Source organism: Euwallacea fornicatus, chromosome 3, assembly GCF_040115645.1.
Source record: "Euwallacea fornicatus isolate EFF26 chromosome 3, ASM4011564v1, whole genome shotgun sequence".
NCBI lineage: Eukaryota > Metazoa > Arthropoda > Insecta > Coleoptera > Curculionidae > Euwallacea > Euwallacea fornicatus.
The window spans coordinates 2,773,252-2,792,579 of record NC_089543.1 but is presented as its reverse complement, the minus strand read 5'-3'; the positions used below and the strand labels follow the sequence as shown (position 1 = coordinate 2,792,579).

Genomic DNA, 19,328 nt, shown 5'->3' with positions numbered 1-19,328 from the left:
CTCTTTCTAGATTATTTGTTTTTACGGAAGAACCGCTCATTTTAATATTGATTTCTGAGCACAGACACATTGACACGTAGTTTTTCGATAATACGTCATCCGAAAGTATCGCTTTGGATTAAGAAGGTTTTAGGAACAAAGGAATAATATTTACGTTGTTAATGTCAGGGTGCCTACATTTTTTCCCTTGTCGCTCGCGAAAATGATCAAATTTAGACCGAAGATGTGCAAAAAATTTGGAAACTGTGCGAACTTGAAGTTTAATAAAATAAAAAGTAACGAGCGTTCACACGGGATTGTTCTCCGTTGAAAATGGGTAAAAATCGCAGGTTTAAAATTTAATTTTATTTGTCAGTATCGAGAATATTTCCTTTTTGCATTTGGGCCTCCGAAGCCGCACTATTGCCGAGTACTATCACGTAGATCGCAAAGGAGTTCAAATTGAATCGAAGGAAAAATTTAGGCGTCTGAAAAGAAAAAAAACCATAGGCGTATATAAAATCGGGCAGTACGTACTGTACCGAAAATAAATATTAACTGAAACACTTAGTGGCTGAGGAATGACATTTTTTATTGACAAAATTTCAAAAGGATTATAATTCCAGAAGGTTTATTTACTGTCAGTGATCGATGTTTGTTCATTGCAACTAATTTGACCTCACTTAATTTTATTATCTGTGTTAGGTGTTCGCTCTAAGTGGTTTTTGTCACTATTTATATGTCCTTCCTTAAGCATATATATGTTGTATATCATTTCATTTCGTGTATTGTTGTGATCGTTAGATCTATGACTTGAACTTTTGCAAAAAAACATTGTAAAATTTCTTTTGCACGTTGTCGTACCGATGTCAATTCTTAGATGATTCACACGAACGGTAACATGACGCACAAGATACTCGAAATACGGAATAAACTAATAATCGAATTAACTCGAAACGAAAATTGTTTGGTAATATCTTTTTTAGTGCCCAAAAGAGAGCATTATTTGGGTCCCTAATTTTTGCGATTTTTGATGTGGACAATGAAGATCAGAATAGATCAAAAATTTTAAATTGTAATTTAGGAAATAAAATTTTATTTTCTTGAGTTTAAAGTGTTAATTGTGTGTCCTCCGGTTCAAGCTTAAATTATTTGTCAATTTTAGTTCTTCCGCAGGTAACTAGTGGTTTACAAAATTTTTCAAGTGTCTCGTACATTTACAAATGTGTTATTAATTTTAAAAAATATACGGATTCTGGACAATTTGGCGAAGAGAAATGTCTATGCGTGATTGTGACACAATGACTATTGTTCATAAAAGAATTAAATTTATTATATCACGTATAAAATGTTAACATTGATAAAGAATGTTTTTTTACCATGAATTTGTTTTTGAAATAAGAAATGTATTTCTCTAGTCCTTGCTTATTTTTTTATTATTCTGTGTCTACGTGCAGTCATTTCAAGAACGCCCTGTAGAAGGAATGACTTCGTCACGGGTTTATTGGAGGTTTATGATTTAACGCGGCATTTATCCACTTCACTGTATTTATAACGAGACTATTAATTATTAACTCATAAGTGCACGTTTTTATTTAATATCCGAGTGACGTTTCCGCAGTAAAAGTCATCGTTGTGATATTGTGATTTTGATAGAGTCGGGACAGTTTTCGTGACCGTACAAAATCTAGGTTAGAACAATGAAAAGGTATCAAAAAGCCCGCTGCTTTCTAACAATAAAAACTGTCTTGGACGTGACGGTATCGATCTTACCTCATAACCTATAGGAGGGCTATGGGGTATTTTGTATTGCTATAAAGGGCAGCATGCTTGCTTGTAAGAAAATGTATATGTATGTCGAAGAAGTGAAATTTTCTCAAATATTCACAAGAAGTTTATTAAATAAATTGCATTTGTCAAAACGGATATCTTTTAAATCGGATTTCGTTTTTGTTTATTAATTGTTGACAGGAAACTGATAAACTGATTGCAGACTAAATTCAATGAAAACAGCAAGAAAAAGTTCGTTCATGTTTTGTATTGTCGGTTGAAGCACAATAATAATTGATTCCAAGTAATTGAGCATAAGCTATTGCGGAAGGAAATGCTGAATATCTTAGAGCCTTCGGAGATAAAACTGATTCGTTGCGTTAGTTTCCGCATTTTGTGTAATTAACTTTTAATGAAAAATTAGTAGATTTGAGATCCATATAGTCTAATTTACCCTTATTAAACTACATATTTTGATAATTAGCACTCGTTCCTTTATTTGCCTTAGAGGTTTTACGATGCATGTTTTGACTTTACCCAACATTTGTTTTTCTGCAACACTTAGGTTTGACTGAATATTTACTATTGCTCTGGGGAATAAACTTTACTTTCGCAGTATCCGTTTAATTTGTTTTTTGAAAGTTTCTTAATTTTGAGGACCACGTAGGAGTATGTTTGAAATATATTTATGAGTAGAGTCTTGGTGTAGACATTAAGTTTACGCGTTCAGCCTCCCATATGCTACCTTGAACCTAGGTCAGATTTGCTTTATATGTACATATTTACCAAAGTAAATTTAATTACAAATAGAAGTAACGACGCAGTATTTTACCCTTAAAGTAATTAAGATTGGAACGCGATGGGTCTGACGAAAAAAACCCGCTATTAACACGCAACTAGCGGACTTCCAATCGATAATGGGATATAAGGAAATTGTGCATGTAAATCATATCCCACTGTAAGCCATTTCACGACCCTTCAGAAAGCCAGGGACACCCAAGGGTGTAATTTTCCATTTCCCAATTTCGACAGACTGGAATTGAAAACGTTTGAGTTTTAATTTAGTTACTTTAGGGAGTAAAATATCTATTATAGGAAATAACCTGTATTTTTATTACATGAAATTGAGTTTTTAAGTAAACGATATAATTAAGACATCGACTTTACGGGAGGTAAAATTGTCTTAGTATTTGAAACCATCGGTTATCTCATCATAGACTTTTCATATACAGATACATTTACTAGTTCTAATATTTGCATTCCATTATGGAATATTTACTTTCTTCGCTCTAATGGAAACAAGACCTTAAAGTAGCAATTTAGTATTTACTATATATCAATACATTCAGGTTTTGTGACAGAGTTATGGAAATCATTAAAATTAAAGCGAAATTAGAATTACTTTAGACTCGAGCAATAGAAAAATCCTAAGTGAAAAACTCTTTTTAAATAATTTCAGACCGAGCGAAATATTAGAGACTTTTTGGGACTCCAAATACAGTGACATCATTCAAATTTCATATCTAACAAGCTATGGGATTTTATACAAGAGAAATATAAGATAAAAAGTAGGTCGTAGCTTGATCATAGGCCGTAAAATGAGGTTAGATTATTATATTAGATTACTTAAGTAGCCAAATATACACAAATGATGATCGACATACGTTCTTTTTTTTCAATAAACTTCGCAGATGATTAGATTTGAAATTTAACTGATCTTTCAGTATAAACCTCACTTACGGTTATCTTAACTGCTTAAGCGCAGAACTCCCCCTTGACAAACTAATGGTTATCAAGTGTTACGAAATCCGTAATTTACGGATGGATAGAAGGAAATTTTCGTTATCATTGTAATTATTTGACGCAAGCGCATTAACGTGGCGTTTATTTCTACTGTTGGAATTAGGTGGATATACTAATTATTTTTCGTCCACATCGAGTCGTCAGAAATTAAATTTCGAGTTTCTTAAAACACAATTCGTCTAAAAATTTGGGAATATTAAGGAAAAAATGTCGAAGTTGAAAAATGTAAAATTTGATAAATCAAACAATTCGAACTATGTCCAGCTGTCGTATATTCGTTATCATTATGAAGCATACGGATAATCACTCTTGATTTTGCAAAGTTCCAAAAAGTCTCTATTACAGCTTAAATCGCTAAATTAAACAAATTAGTCTCTTTATCTTTTTATTTTTTTTTAAATAAGAAAAGTAATTCACATTCAAATTCTAATTAGACGTCCAAAACAAACGCTAAGTGAAAACGCTGTTTTTTTAATGTTTACTATTTCTACAATGCGTGAATGAAAATAATAAAATTTGCCAATGTTAAGATGGCAAAACTAAGGTGATGAAAGAGGAAACATAAACAAAATATCCTTCACACATCAGTAAACAGTTTGTAATTTTAATTAATATTTTTTGCAACGGTTCCTAAATTAGATACTCGTATGGAACTTTCTATATCATAAATTAGGTATTGTGGCCGTAAATGTCTATTAGTAGGTGTATAGGGGCTGGAATTGCTGACAGTTACAGGCTATTAATTTCTAATGCCTCATACTTTAATTTCTGATATAGAACGACGCTATTTATAGTACAACGCTTAAAGGAGATTAGATTATCTTATTTATTATTTCGGAAAATCATATCCTAGGATTTCGGCTGTGTGCTTTATTTGGTAAATTTGTTAAGAATTTGCTAACCTGTTTTATTGATTTCATAATTTTAATTATCCTCCTATTTTTTTTAGAACTGTGATATAAACTCACATGTCAGAAAAATAATGTGTACTCATACATTAGTTTCTCCGCATCTGAGTTTATATCTCATATATCTCTTTGTATCTCATATAGCTCTATTTACAAACTTTTATCCGCGTATAAATTGTTAATATACTAAATAAGATACGTTTACTGGAATCTAGGAACGGTGTGCTCTGACGGATATATACACCGAATGATTTTTAAGGTGAAACTTTTAACCTAAAGAAATACTTGGCAAATTATATAGTTATTAATATTGGCGGATTAAAGAATGGATGATAATGTGTACACGCAACTAATAAAATAACGATTCTTCTTTTTATTTTAACAGAAAAATTGTTACAACTTGATTTAAAGACAAGCTGGCTGCAACTTGAAACCCACCTTATAGGGTTAGTAGCAAGCGACTTTGAGTTAAGCCGAGGGCATTGCACCAGTTAAATACAAGTACATAGAATTCTATGCATTTCAAGTAAATCTGTTAACTTCAATAACAAAAAGACACCAGTACATATTACGCTCTCAAATAGTTATACATAATAAATATTGCCATTGTTGACGTTACCATTTTCAATAATTCTCATATCCGCTAACGCAACTAATGAATGTAGTATTTATGTTTTTCTTTTAAGCTCTCTCATATCCAATCTAAAGCTAGAACGGCACAGAGACTCGTAAACAAATGCTCTATACAGGTACATGCAATATTTCCATGAAACAAATTTCACATGAACCGTCAACGTGGCTTAAACAAGAAGATAAGATAACTTACCCGTCTGTCCATAAGCGAATATGCACGCGTTGTATCCTTGAAAAGCATTTTCTAATATATCTCTGCCAAGGGAATCGAAAACCACTTCCTGAGATGCGAAGCCTTTTTCTTTTGGGTCTACTGATGAGAAGCAGTTGTCAAAGGCAAATGTCTTTAGTTGTTTCCTGAAAAAAATACACAAAAATAGGTCACATATGTACGTTGATTAGGGCCCAGTCTTGAATTTCGATCATGATAATCTTTTTAAATTTTCATTTGGTATTGTTCAGAAGTAAATTATTTGAGGCAATTTTCAGCTACTCCCTCATTCTTATCTATTCATAAGTTAGTTCGAGCCTTTATAAATATGTATGACAAGAAAATAATAAACTCGAGCAAAGTCTTCAATACAAGCTTTTAAATAAAAATAAAGCCCTATGCAAATCAATTTGGCTTCCAAGAAGACGCCAACGAAATATTAAAATTGAGCCTTTATTTGAAGGAAAATATTCGTTTGTGACAGCGAAGCAATCAAGATAATAATAAAGAAAACAAAAATGATTTCCTTTGCTTCCAAACATGAAGTGAGATCTGAAATTAACAAACCCTAGGGGACCGATTTATTTTCGCTTGACTTCTCCCACAAACCGACTCCTGCAATATTCGTTTCACAAAACCAATTGACAAGGAACATCAACGAAACTTGAATAAATTTTGGTTGAATTAAGAAAAAGATTCTGAAGAGAGGAAGAGTAGTACATATTTTCCTCGCGAAATTGAAATTTTTTTCCATTTATGTGTAGGGTTTATTTATGTAGGATATATCCATTAAACTTGAAGGAAAATTGTGGCTGACACGAGCTCGCGGAGAATTTTATGAAAGCATATATCAGTTTACTCAAATCAATATGTCTCGTTTGTGTATTGTGTATACGAATTTGCCCTTAAAGTTGAGTATAGGGCTGTGTTGGGGTAGAGCTTTATCCATTTTTTAAATCACGTAAATGCGTTTATATCCAAAAAGCTTTTGCTCGAGGTATATTTTATCCGTTAAAAGTTAAAGAGCCAATTCAAGAAGAATTTGATGTACTTCGCGATTTAACAAATTATCTATCCCCCTTTTGATATCTAAAATTCGACCTAACTTGAACAAACCTTTGTTCGTTTCCCAACCAGCTGTGTCACTTTTTTTCATGCTTAACATAATCAAAAGCAATTACTGCATAAAAAGTGCAAGTAGCGGATGTTCCTTGTAAGCATGCACTCTTATAAATTCACTTTCTTTCACGTTTGTGAACAGTGAAAATTAAAATCCGGATATAGACTTGGAACAATTGATTTCAAGGAATTTGTAATTTTGCGGCTCATTGATAAATTTAATGTAATTAGTAGACAAAAAAAAGTATAACAAACTGTCGAGAATAATATTAATTTAATGTTTTTCGTACCGTGTCTGTCGGGAGGTTTTTGTCTTATAATACAGGATTCTGTTGTGACTTGTAAGTGATGTTAATGCCGCATTTCCACTGCGGGAACGGCACAATAGAGCTGAAATGTCAAAAACAATCCGCATTTCAACTAAATTGGAAGCACCGGCACCATCCAAAGCATAATAGTAGCTGCATTATAGCTGTAATCTAAGAGAAGTTTAGGAATATTTTTAGTTAGTTTAATATGCAAAGTTAAGGATTAATAGTTCCGATGTATCCATAGGTATAAACCTTGATTACCAGTATCCTACAGAAACTTGACTTTGTCTAAATCTACGAACTACTATAATCGACATAATTTATGAGCCTTAATAATTCGAACCCGATTAAGATCTATCATTTGCTGTTTTAGAAAATAATACAGATTCAAGTGTTAACCGGAAATATCCACAATGACATCTACGTTTTATCTCTGTGACATCGTAATCTAGAAATTTTGCATTTGAACAATTTGGTCTCGGACATAGAACACTATCAAAATAGCTCTTTTAGTTTTACATGATACGACAATAGGTCTTGTCTAGTGTTCAATTGTATAAGTATTAAACATGGAAAAATCAATATGGGTGCATTGTCCAGTACTGTCGTCAGGATACCAATAATAACATCAATCAATAGGATGGAAATGACTATTTTATTGTTTCGATGCGGCGTTTTTGAAGTTACCAAAATTAAGCATTTAAAGGAACAATTTAGAACTTGGTCTCTTGAAGTGTTTTGCCATTAAACATATAGGTCGTTGATTTCAAGGTTACGAGGTAGTTCAGTCGGTTGAAAATGGTTAGATTTATTATGGTATAAAAAGAAATGATTCAAGTATAGAATCAGTACTAACCGGACTTTCGAACAACTATCGATTGTGTTTTAAAAGGATTTTCCTTGAAACAATATGCGATAAAATTGGTTTTCAAATTTAAATTAAATCTTTTAGCTATTTTTACATATACATGAAAATTCGTAGGGAAAAATAATTTGTACATATTACTAATGATTATCTATAACTAGCTCATTGTGTAAATGCAGATTATATTACTAACGTGTGTAAATTACTGTTTATATTTTAGATCAAATTCATTTGCTTTTATGGTGAAGAGGTGCTAAATATTTTTAATCCTAATAACGCAGATATTTTCAACTCCGAATACACTTATGTACAGGATGGCTCTATTCTCTGAAAAAAATAATATCAATATATAAATGTTTCAAATTTAAAACACGAATGTGTTTCGTTCTTTTAAATTATTGAAAAGTTATGGCCTTCGATAATATAAAGATTACTGTTTTTTTTATGCTTATAATCTTGGTATATTGGATATACTTTGAAGTTATGCCACCTCTTGTATAATGCTCACTTTTTGACAAATTTGGCGAAGTTCTCTCATTAAGCAGGATTTCAATTTGAAAAATATTAATATCTGTAAGACTTTAATATTAAGAAATTCTGCATTGAGAGTGGGCCACTCTGTATACGAAGTGTCCCTAAAAACAACTAATCCTCTAACGTTAGATTCCTTGACCATAAAGGAATCTAAGGATAACAACTTAGATTCTTATTTGTTCACATTCTAAGATATGCAGTACATTAAAATTTGATGTTCTTTTTCCTCATAACTAACAGTCAGTCACTACTATTTAAAATCAAGTCCTATTTGACACACAGTACATACATACCATAAAAAATTCGATTTTTTTGTTTGTTTTAAAAGCTTGTGGTTCCATTTTTTTTTCATATTGTAACCATTTTCAAATTATGAATGAATGAATGAATGTTGAAGGCAAGTGGTATAAAAAGTGTCTTTACCTCTTTTGGTCTCACGGCTCCCAAAAGTGGAGTTAGAATATTTTTTCGAATGATTCAACTGGCAAATCTGTTAATGTGTGACTTCTTGATCCCATTGGATAAAAAAAATCGGTTAATTTTCTGACACGCGTGATATCTGGACATTTCGCTAATACGTGTCAGGCAAGCGATTCTTGACACTACTTTTATGAGAAACACAAAAAATAGAGATAATGTTCCACCAATTTCCAAGAAATCTGTGTTCTAATTACTCTCTATTACAAAAAGAGAAAAAATATTTCAATTCTCATCAATTAGTAGTGTGTTCCTAAGAAGCCCTTTGTTAAAAAGATAATAAAATGTCCTCCTTAGGGTTAACTTCTGTTAAGGAGAAATTAAAAAAATTATTTAAAAAGATCAATCCACTGTGATCCAAATTTCCGAAACACACGTTAACTAATTCGAAAGATTATTATTTTTACGGTTTTTTTTCACTTACCCAATACCATGTCCTCAAGTTTAGTGATTTGTTTTTAAAACAATAAAGTAATAAGAGTTTAAAAAGTGTGCTATTGCAAACCTACCGTGTGTGTTTTTTCATTTGAAAATTTAAACATTGTGTACAACCTTGAGCTATATATCTATTTTCTAAACCTCGTTTTCTGATAAAGTCTATACATTATTTACATTTCTATGAATGTAGGTGGTAACGCCATTCAGCCATTCAGCCTGTTAGTTGAATACTTAATGTTATTGCAGTGACTAGCTCCTTGGGTAGTGGATCTATTTGCTTGAGATAACTAATTAGGAAGATATTATATAATTCGTAATAGTATCTCATGTCTTGATTAAACTATGAAAATGAATTTACAGAGTAGAGATGTTGACAAAGTCAAAGATTACTAAAGACGTTCTAAGGGAAATCTGATATCGAGGATAAATCCGTAGAACAAAACTTTTAATGCAATTAACGCGATCGGAGAGTTTCATATTACATAAATCGTTCGACAGATTTATTAAGTTGGTAATTAAATCACTAATGAAATTTTGCTTTGAACCATATTCGATTTTCGAAGGAGAACATCCTTAATAGCGAAATAAGGTTTAAACATCATCTTTGAAAAATCATCCGTTGATTGTAGAGTGGCAGCGAATTTGATCATTTTCATGATGATATTTCTTTTAAAAAAATTTAATACAAAGAATTTTGTATGATTAATTATTATTTATGTTATGATGTGAATGATTTGTTGCAAGACATTCCGCTAGAACCCTTTGATTACAAATCAACGTAAAACACGTTATAAAATATAATTGAAGTTCAAAAAGTGAAGAAGAGAAGGGGAGGTAAGATATTTAATTGTAAATTTAAATTATTAAATATGTATGATGCCCTAGTTCTTCTATATTTCTGCTTCGTTTGCGTTGCCATCGTGATCAAACTAGACTACTGACAATTTTGTTGGTGTTTTTGATGAAGTTAAGACTTCCGAGTGTTCCACGTAGGAAATCAAAAATGAACCAATTTTATATTCGGCGCCCCAAATCCTCCGTAATTTTTCGCTAAGCATTATCTCTTAAAGTGGCAGCGCAACACTCGATATTAATTAAATTAATCAGCTGTTTTCTCGCTGTTATAAGCCAACGCTCATCTTACTCTTGCTTCTTTTATGATTTAGTTGAACCGAACTTCCATCATTAAAACCCTTTTTTGTTTTTAACACCTTTAAAGTTGCCCTGCCGCGTTGACGAAGCCATTCTCTTTCATAACAATATCGCTGAGAAATTTATCTTCTTACACATAGATCTTCCTGATGTCACAGCAACGCCCACACTTTGTAAATTTCTTTACATCTCTCGAGGATAGTTTTGTTTATGTAGGTGCCGTGTTTTCTTAGAGCGTTTCCTGACATTTGGAATAGTGGGGAATTCGTATACTCTCGACTATGTTTCAAAGAAAGGTTTCTGTATATCGAATGAGAGTTGCTTCACTGATGGAGATGTAACAACTTTTATGATTTTAATGCCTACGTCTGTTTAACATTTCTATGTAATACTGCGGAATTTACCTTTATTTTAATTACACATTTAACTTATCGCTCTACTCAATCCTCTAACTTCGGATATATTTGAAGCCGTGAGCTCGATGAATTTTCTGAACATCCTGAAAATACACCACAGGTATATTCATATAAATTCAAATAGAATCAATTTAAACATTAAGAAATTTCGCACGTAATACATAATTATTCGGCCACTATCAATCTGGTATACACGTTAAGGTTAAGGGGGTCAAAACAAGCGTGTTTTGCAAAACAGCGAGTCATACAATTGTCTATACATGGTATAGAAGCTTTGCTATCCTAGACATAGCGTAAAGCTGCATTGGAGTGCTAAATTATAGTTACGGTATATTACGAAACGTACAGAATTGTCAGGAATGCTTAAGCTATTGTGAGCGCTAAAATTAAACATTTTTGGAAAATGTTTAATGTATGTGTTAAACTTTATGTATTGTTTGGCTATTCATACTTTTTATTTATTTAAAAAATCGTAGTCTTTCGATCAAAGAAGACATTGGTAGTGAAATATACGGAAAGCCCGCCACTCATCCGCAATTTCCATCCTCTATATTGGCACTGGCTTGAATATATTACAGAAACGTGCCCAAACTCCGTGACTAGGATTTTAATAAGTGAAATGTCTGGAACTTCCTCCTTCCAAGTTCCGCACAGTATGGGGGTTTATTTTCAGGGCTTAAAAAACGTTTTCTTCTCGAATATTTTAAGGCAATATGAGCCTTTTAAATTCTCTTTGAAAATTATGCACATTTTACGTGCAAATTTCTGGTGTCTCAATTCGCCTCGGAAAATAACCCATTTAACCTACATTTCGCACAAAGAAGAGAATCCCTAACCCGTAAAGTGCATTTTAATGCTTTTTAAACTAGTTTCAGACTTTATCCTCTTTAAGAGATTCTCCAGAGTTACGAACTTGTTTGTAATACCGGTCTTATTTTCTTGTAAAGGCCCAAACCTTTTACCCTACAAATCAATTTCTCCTCTGCCAACTGAAGCTTCAAGGGATTACTTTTTCCCATAGCTTCTCTAGTTCACATCTTAGAATATATCTTTAGCTACCAACAATGCTCCAGACGCAATAAAATTAATTGGAATGGCAAGAGGGTAAAAACTACTCCAATAAAGATTCTTGTTAAATTTATTAGATAACCTTGTGGGAATTGGAAAGATGGTTTCCTCAATATTGGTTTTTGCCTATTAAATCTGCCAAGATAAACTTATTTGGATTTATTTACCTTGAACCACTTTCCACTACTTGAATTACTTTTATCTGCAAATTTTTAATAGTGAATGTACCTCTGAATCCATCTTTAAGTAGCTTCGTGTAATATTGTCTGGCAAGCTGAAGAGCCTGTATAAATCGGATTATGAACCGGGTTAATTAAACACGAACACAGATGTTAAGAGGAAGGTTAACATAAACTAAATTGAATCCTATGTACTAAATACATCTGGTTTTCATCCTAAAATAATTTATGTCTTCATTTTGTATTGAACTCAGATCTCTCTGATCTTGAAGGAGACAAACTGAAATTAATAAAGTAGGAATTTTAAATCACATTTCACATGTAGTAAGTACATGACATATTACATAAAACATTATGTAGACTTTCCCGTGCCAGGTGCGGTTAATATTCTTCACTCGTCGAAACATGCTATCTACACCTATGTAGAAAATACATTTCATATAATTAATTTTAATAGATGAATTAAATTCGAAATCATTATGTGTGTCTGGAAAAGTCCTACTAACTCGTAAATTATTTAATTATCCAGCAATAACTAATGCTCTATTATAAAGCAATTTGTTTAAACTTTCATTATAAATAGGACATAAGAAGACAAAAATATTATATTTATGTTGTTATGTTGTAAATTGCCTTACCCCCTCTTTATTGATCGTTTTCCAGAATAATGCCACCTAAATTATATGGGTGTGTAATTTCAGTATTATCGATTCATGTAACAATCACCTCGTGAACTTAAAACCTGGGAATTTAAGTTTGGAATACGGAAAATGTTTCACCTTTTTTTTTCTAGATCACTGGCGTGAATTTTAGTTAAAAACTGATGTTCATTTTTGACCTGCTTACTCATGGAATATTACTGTGACGTGGTATCCCTGGTAACATTTGATTCAGAACGTTTTACTAGCATTTAATTGTTTAATGTTCCATTTTACACCTCTAAATATAATATAATATATTCTAAATTGGCGAAGGTTAAAGTTTTATTTCGGTATTCTTTTTATTTTATTTTCATCACACGGTAAAGAGCCGTATGCAAGAGTCGAGTGCATATTAAAAATTAAATTATGTAACATGTTTCAAGCGGTTCCTCAACATTTGCCATATTGTACTTAATTTAATCCCCTTTTTGCTATTTTTCAATGCATCTATTGTTATTAAAAAGTTAAACCTAATACAACTAAACTAAAAACAATCTCCTATGTTGAAGCTGTTTTGTTGAAAACACTCCTCTTGACCTGAACGCAAATTTAATTAGGCAAATTAACGTTTTAAAACCACAAAAGCCGTAACGCCAGGCAATTTTTGCTTCCAAGTTTTAATTAACAATACTAAATGACGAGAGAATGATGGTTTAATCACGTTTGGCTGCCAAAAACTTTTTCGTACAGTTTTTATATTGTTCAAAACGGGTTTTGTTTACTTATAACCGGAACACTACTTCCGAGGTTTACTCAAAAAAAGCAAGATTTTCGTATTATGCATCGTCAAAAAAAATCATTTATTTTCCTTGTACATGTACATTGTACATTGAGATAACTGTCAACCCATGATTCATTAAGTAAAATTTGATAACTTACCTCTCTACTTTGTCGAGTGTCGTAGGTTGATGAAGGATGGTTTGTTGCCGGTCCATTTCTATCACGCATTGCGTCCCCAGTTCCAGCTCTGTTAAAAAAAAATCAGATTAATTTTCATTCGAAAATGAGAGAAAAATGATGAATACGAAGAAGTTATGTTTCGGGACTTTGTGGAACCGATCATCATTTATTTCCCATCTTTGAAAGTTTTTTTTTTATCGCACATGCGACATTAAACCAATTTTTTGTTCCTGTTTTTAAAAGTTTCGTAATTTCTGCCAAGGCCTTTGCAGTAGGAACATTGCAGTAGGAGATATTTAGGTAAGCGTAAGCACAAAACTTTGGTGTAATACATGATTTAGCGAGCCATTTATCTGAAGGCCGAAATTATGTAAAAAGTTTCGAAACTTTTATAAACCCGGAAATTTAAGACTCTCTAAAGGAAGTTTGAAATTAAAATTTTCCCTTACGCAGTAGGATACACACCATAAAAATGTTTTATACTCAACTTATCTCAACATAGATGAAAAGCCGCTCTCCGAAGAGCTCCAAAAACCCGAAGTTTTATCCTCGGTAAGGGATTTCTAACTTGTTTAGGGCGCAGAGTATCTGGCTGAAGTGTATATTTTATTAAATATCTAACTTACAACTTTAAATTGACATTACGTTTATATCCTCGCTAATAGTTATCACTCATGAAGTATCGACTATGTATTTTTCTGGTAACGCTAAAGTAGGTCAGGGAGAAAGAAAAGATATATTAGGGGCCAAAATGGTGGCACGTCAGTATTTAGTACAAGCAGTTTTCTTCCGTTTTTATTTCACGTTACAATAACATTTAATTCTAATTGAGTATTCACAGTTTCCCTTCCTATTTGATGTGACCACAAATTTGACAATAATTTACTTAAGTTTACGTGCAGCGATTTGGATTTATCTCATTTGTTTGTTCGCCTATAATATTTAACCATATTTTATATTCTAATTAAAATTTTAAATTTTATTATTTTTTGTTGATCGCCCAAAAAAAGAGAGAGCTGAAAAAGAGACCATTTAATATGCCACTCCCGGCGTGAAAGGTGTCCTAATATCCTTCAAAGTAATATGAGAGGCCTTTAACGGTGCTTAAACCAAAATTTCGTGGAATTAATTTAACAATTTACGTCTTCAGAATTAATTTGCAACAGAAGAGTGGATTAGGTACTGCATGAATTTGGAAAGTTATTATGCATAGTACTAAATTACCATATAGAGTTACAATTGAAATTATCTGTGTTATTGTCTTATTTCCGTTAAGCCGCCAATATTATGATAAACTGATTCATTAAGCAACCAGTTAGCTTAATCGTAGAATAATTTATCTTTTGTATTTATTATGAATAAGCTGCATTTATCAGGTAAAATTGAGTTATTAAAGTTGCAGAATCAGATAGCGCAGGATTGTGGCCCGAAGCCAACTTTACTTGTAGGACTTTATTGTTTTTAAAAATAATGTAGATATTAATTTCACTTATATTCCACCATTTGTATATTCATTTGGTAGTGCAAAAAAATCTCGTCAAAAAAGTTCCATTACAAATATTTCGTATTCGGAAATAAATATCATTATTTTCGGAATATAAGGGTCTTTTGTAATCAGTTGAATTAGCCTTAATTTGACTAGCGAAATTTCGTTCATCACAAACCAACGACGTCTAACTGCTTATCCAATATTATTGATTCGGTTGTAGATATACCGTATAACAACGGTTATTGGACAAGAGACTCGAATTGTTAATTTCGTTTGTCTAAAAAAACAAGAAACGCCGTTTATGATAGGTAACATCAAACTATTAGGATTAACAGTAAGTCACTTTTCTTTTGTAGCACCAAAAGGAAATTAAAATGTGACCTTTTGTGAATAGTTTCTTTAATCGCGTGTAGTGTTTCTCAAACAAAATGTTCGAAACTCAAAAGAACTGCGCCAAAGTTTTGGTAACACCTTAACAATCAGGATTCGAAGACTTGTGTTTAATGAATTAAATATACAACAAAATATTCCTATAGGAAAGTATCTTCCATTCCACGTTCAAAATCAATTTTTGATAAATTTCATAATCTAAAACTTAAAAAAGATATTTTCGGTCAAATGTTGGCTTAGCCACTTTAACATGTGTACCATCATCAATTTTCAATTAAGCATATAATATCGTTGGTTCTATTTACTTTTTTTATATTTCGTATAAATGACGTTTGCTATGTTAACCTGTGACTTATTTTCACATATTAATACCATGAAAATACATACATTATGACGCGTTTATTTTACCACATTTTTTTTACAAAACTTCAAGTTTGGTATTGCGGATACATGTCTTTGTATCTTTGAGAACATCAATCAAAGTACTAAACGGACAGGTTTGTAAACAGTATGGGTTATAAGGATATGTTACTGACATACCATGGCTTATTATTATACAAGTATGTAGAATCATTATTTTTCATAACTAATTGTGTCAAACCATGTAGAAAAATTGACCAAACTGCAACTATGTTCCTATTATGCATTAGTAGAACTTCTAATATCCGTAAGTAATTATCGTGGAATTTTTGGGAAAAATATATTTATTTGATTACACATCGAAAATTCAAATTAGCTGATTAGAAGATATAGTAGATAACAAGTTAATCTGTGTATCTCACTTAGAGAAGGATACATTAAGGAGATCTAATTATAAGTTACTTTTTAATAGGATTTCTTAATCAAAATATTTTTATTAAATTGGAGTGTTTGCTCAGCCTTTTTCATCCTTCATATGTCCATATAGGGTTTTAATATTTTTCCGCGAAATATGGCTCTAATCAGCCCACAGTCTCATCAATATTCTCCCCTCGTTTCTAAAACTCATTGTCGGCTTTGGTGCCTTTAATTTTTCCACTATCTGGTAACATAAATGGTAGAACAGGTAGTTTTTTACAGTCTAATTGCTTACAAAACGCCCAGAGACCAGCTGTCCTACCTGCCCGATTTATATCCCCTTAAAAACTAGTCACTTTGTGCCTTGACAGCTAAGGGTCAGTATTAGTAATGTCAACATCATCAGCCATTTTTTTTCGAATTCTTAGAGCTTAAAAACTTTAGCTGACTCTGTTTCTGCAAAGTTTATTGTCTGGTCTGCTATAATATACGTCCACCACACGTGTTTGCGTTTCGTTAATGCGGAAAGTGAAAGGGTCATCAGGTACAGCTGAGCTTTTGAGTCGGTACGCCAGGTAAATAAGAATATTTTCGGAAGGTCCACATTTGCGAAGTTCAGGTATTAACTCCAACCTGATTTCATGATGTCTGTTTCATCAAAAAATGTTTTGTCGTCTTCAACAACAATGAAAGGAATGTGTTTATTAAGCTCGTTCTCTCCTACAGCCATCAAGGCTTTCTTTGTGATTATTAAGGCGTTTATTTCCCATATTGATTTTGTATTTATTTATTTTGCTTAGGCTACGTTATCTCGAGAACACCAATGATAAAATTGGTTTATACTATTTTTGAAATTCACCTGAGTGTAGCAATATCAATACAAAAACACGGTTGAGAACCAGTCATTTGTAACGAATGATTCAGAATCACGCCAAGAGAATATGGAAGTGACACTGTCTTGGAGGTATCGGAAAGGTTATTTTTAGCATTTATGGTGCTTTTTAGATTATGATCATCTGCATATATTTACAGCTTACCTCTTCGATTAAAAGGACGGAGCCTTACGGCCACTTTTATTTTGTCCGTTGCCATTTCTTCTTAATATTTATTAAACTAATCAACGAAATATCTCGTATTTACACAATTATCACACTTCCTTTGTATATTTTCAATCGTTACTATCCATTTTCGAACATAGTAAGTCACAAGATAGCACTTATCACAACACGTAAACCGACTACTTTCGCCATATTCGAGTGAACGCAGTATTGGACATTGCGCTGTACGAATTCGATTTATTCAATGGACTGCGCAAATTTTACCTTCCGTCGTGGTGTATTTTCATTTTTACAGTGATGTTTTTGACGAAAGAGGGAGACTCCTCTCAAATACTAACAGATCCTACTTTTACACGTAGCGTCCTCTGGTAGTAGCGCTTCCCAACTACAGACGATAAAAGCTTCAGTTTACTGTAGTGTGCTAACGATTTGAGTCGCTTACGTCAATAATGTTGTACTTGCGTAGTTGTTGTTTAGAGCTAAGCTCGAAGGACCAAGGACATTTGCTCGCGATCTGTACAATTTTGTTTCTTTTTCATTGTTCCAAGAAAGATCATTGTTGATTTGTAAATTTCAAGTTCAACCAAAACTGAGCAGCAGACACTTTCAGGTAGTCAAATTTTGAGACTACTTAAAATTGTAATGGCTGAACCATGATGAACCTTCAAATGATGCAGAAAACTATTTGGTTTTCCACTGATGGTTTCAAATTTTCGTTAGGCTGTCAATGGAGTAGGTATACGCAATCTAAATTAATTTTTCATTGTATTTATTCAATTTTTCGCCATCACCCGCAAATATTCACAAACATTTTTACAAAGGTCATCAATATTTCTCTAATTCAATTGGTTTCAAGCTTGAGCTTAATCTGAGTCAAGTAAGTGCTTTTTATAACGACCAGTAATGCACACCAAAATAAAACTACCACTATTTTGTGAGGTAGTAAAGCGGTATTACTTTGCACACAGATTTAATGGTTTTAATTAATAACACTCTTATTTTTTGTAATATCGAACGGAAAATTGTAGTGTGAGATAATTTATTATATTTCCAATAGTTTTAATTATGCAGATCTTATTTTATAGTGCGTAATTTAAAGAAACCGACAAACAACGTAAATTTCTCATATACTTGGTCAATAAATTTTTAAACTATTGTTGGGACTTTAAGTGGTGTCTTTACAAATCTATTAAATTTTGGAAGTATTCTTATAGAACCGTTTACGATTTCTTTTAAATGAAAATGTATTATTAAAAAATATAAAATATTTTATTTCCTCTTAAATCAAATATCACATTCTAAGTTAACCCGAAAGTAATAAAAATGCTGCCTGAATATGATACTAGTTTTATTACAAGTTATATGCCATATTACGAGTTTGCAACTTTGTCATATAAACACATTCCATTGCTATATTGTTTCTACACGTACTCGGCGAAATTTTTTACAAATTCAGTTCCGCACAAAAATATTTTATGAAATTTTGTAGTTTTATACGTAATTGGTATAATATCCAAAAATGTACCCTTAGCAAAAATTCTGAATATAAACGTACTTTCTTTAACAGGGGTTTCAACAAAATAAGAAAATCAGTCCAGCAAGCATTTACTCCACCAACTCGACCCGCGTTATTATTAATGCGTCGGAACAGTGGTATTGTTTTCTTTGATCCTTTTCCTTATTAATTTGGAGGATTTTCGTTTTTGTGTAAAAGTGCCGACTACTAGTAACAAAAATGCCCTAAATGCTTTTTTGACAAGTTCGCCTTCATTGCTAAAACCTGACCGTTCTGATAATTTCTTTCGATGACGAGATATCTAGGTGGTAATGAATCTGTCGTCATCTGTAAAAAGGTATTTAATTTCAGTTCTTATCCTCATCCTATCACCAGCATAATTTTGATATCCTGTTAAATTTTCCTCAAAATTTCAATTTCCATTAATTCTATGCTTGACAGGTTGGAAGGCGCGCTCTATCTTTGTATGGGTACTGTAATATTACTATGATCAATTGCTTGTATTATTTCCTTTAAAATTTCAGATAGAGGTAAGCTAGACAGATGCATGTAGCCAGTGCAAGTAATCCCCACATCCAGCTTCGATAAACAATCAAAAACTTTCAATAAATCACATATTTTTCTTGCCGAAGCT

General features: G+C 32.2%; 1 protein-coding gene across 4 annotated transcripts in view; it reads right to left on the bottom strand.

Annotated features, from left to right (window-relative positions):
- Khc-73 (Kinesin heavy chain 73) overlaps nt 1–17,474 on the bottom strand; it is a 38,389-nt gene extending 20,915 nt beyond the window's left edge. For all 4 annotated transcript variants that reach the window (XM_066301976.1, XM_066301977.1, XM_066301979.1 and 1 more), the window contains exons 1-3: nt 17,158–17,474; nt 13,444–13,531; nt 5,287–5,450 (exon numbers count right to left, since the gene is read on the bottom strand). In XM_066301976.1, the coding sequence (XP_066158073.1) occupies nt 5,287–5,450; nt 13,444–13,531; nt 17,158–17,212 (307 nt within the window). In that variant the 5' untranslated portion in view covers nt 17,213–17,474. The remainder of the gene's footprint in view (nt 1–5,286; nt 5,451–13,443; nt 13,532–17,157) is intronic.
- Between the last annotated feature and the right edge of the window lie 1,854 nt (nt 17,475–19,328).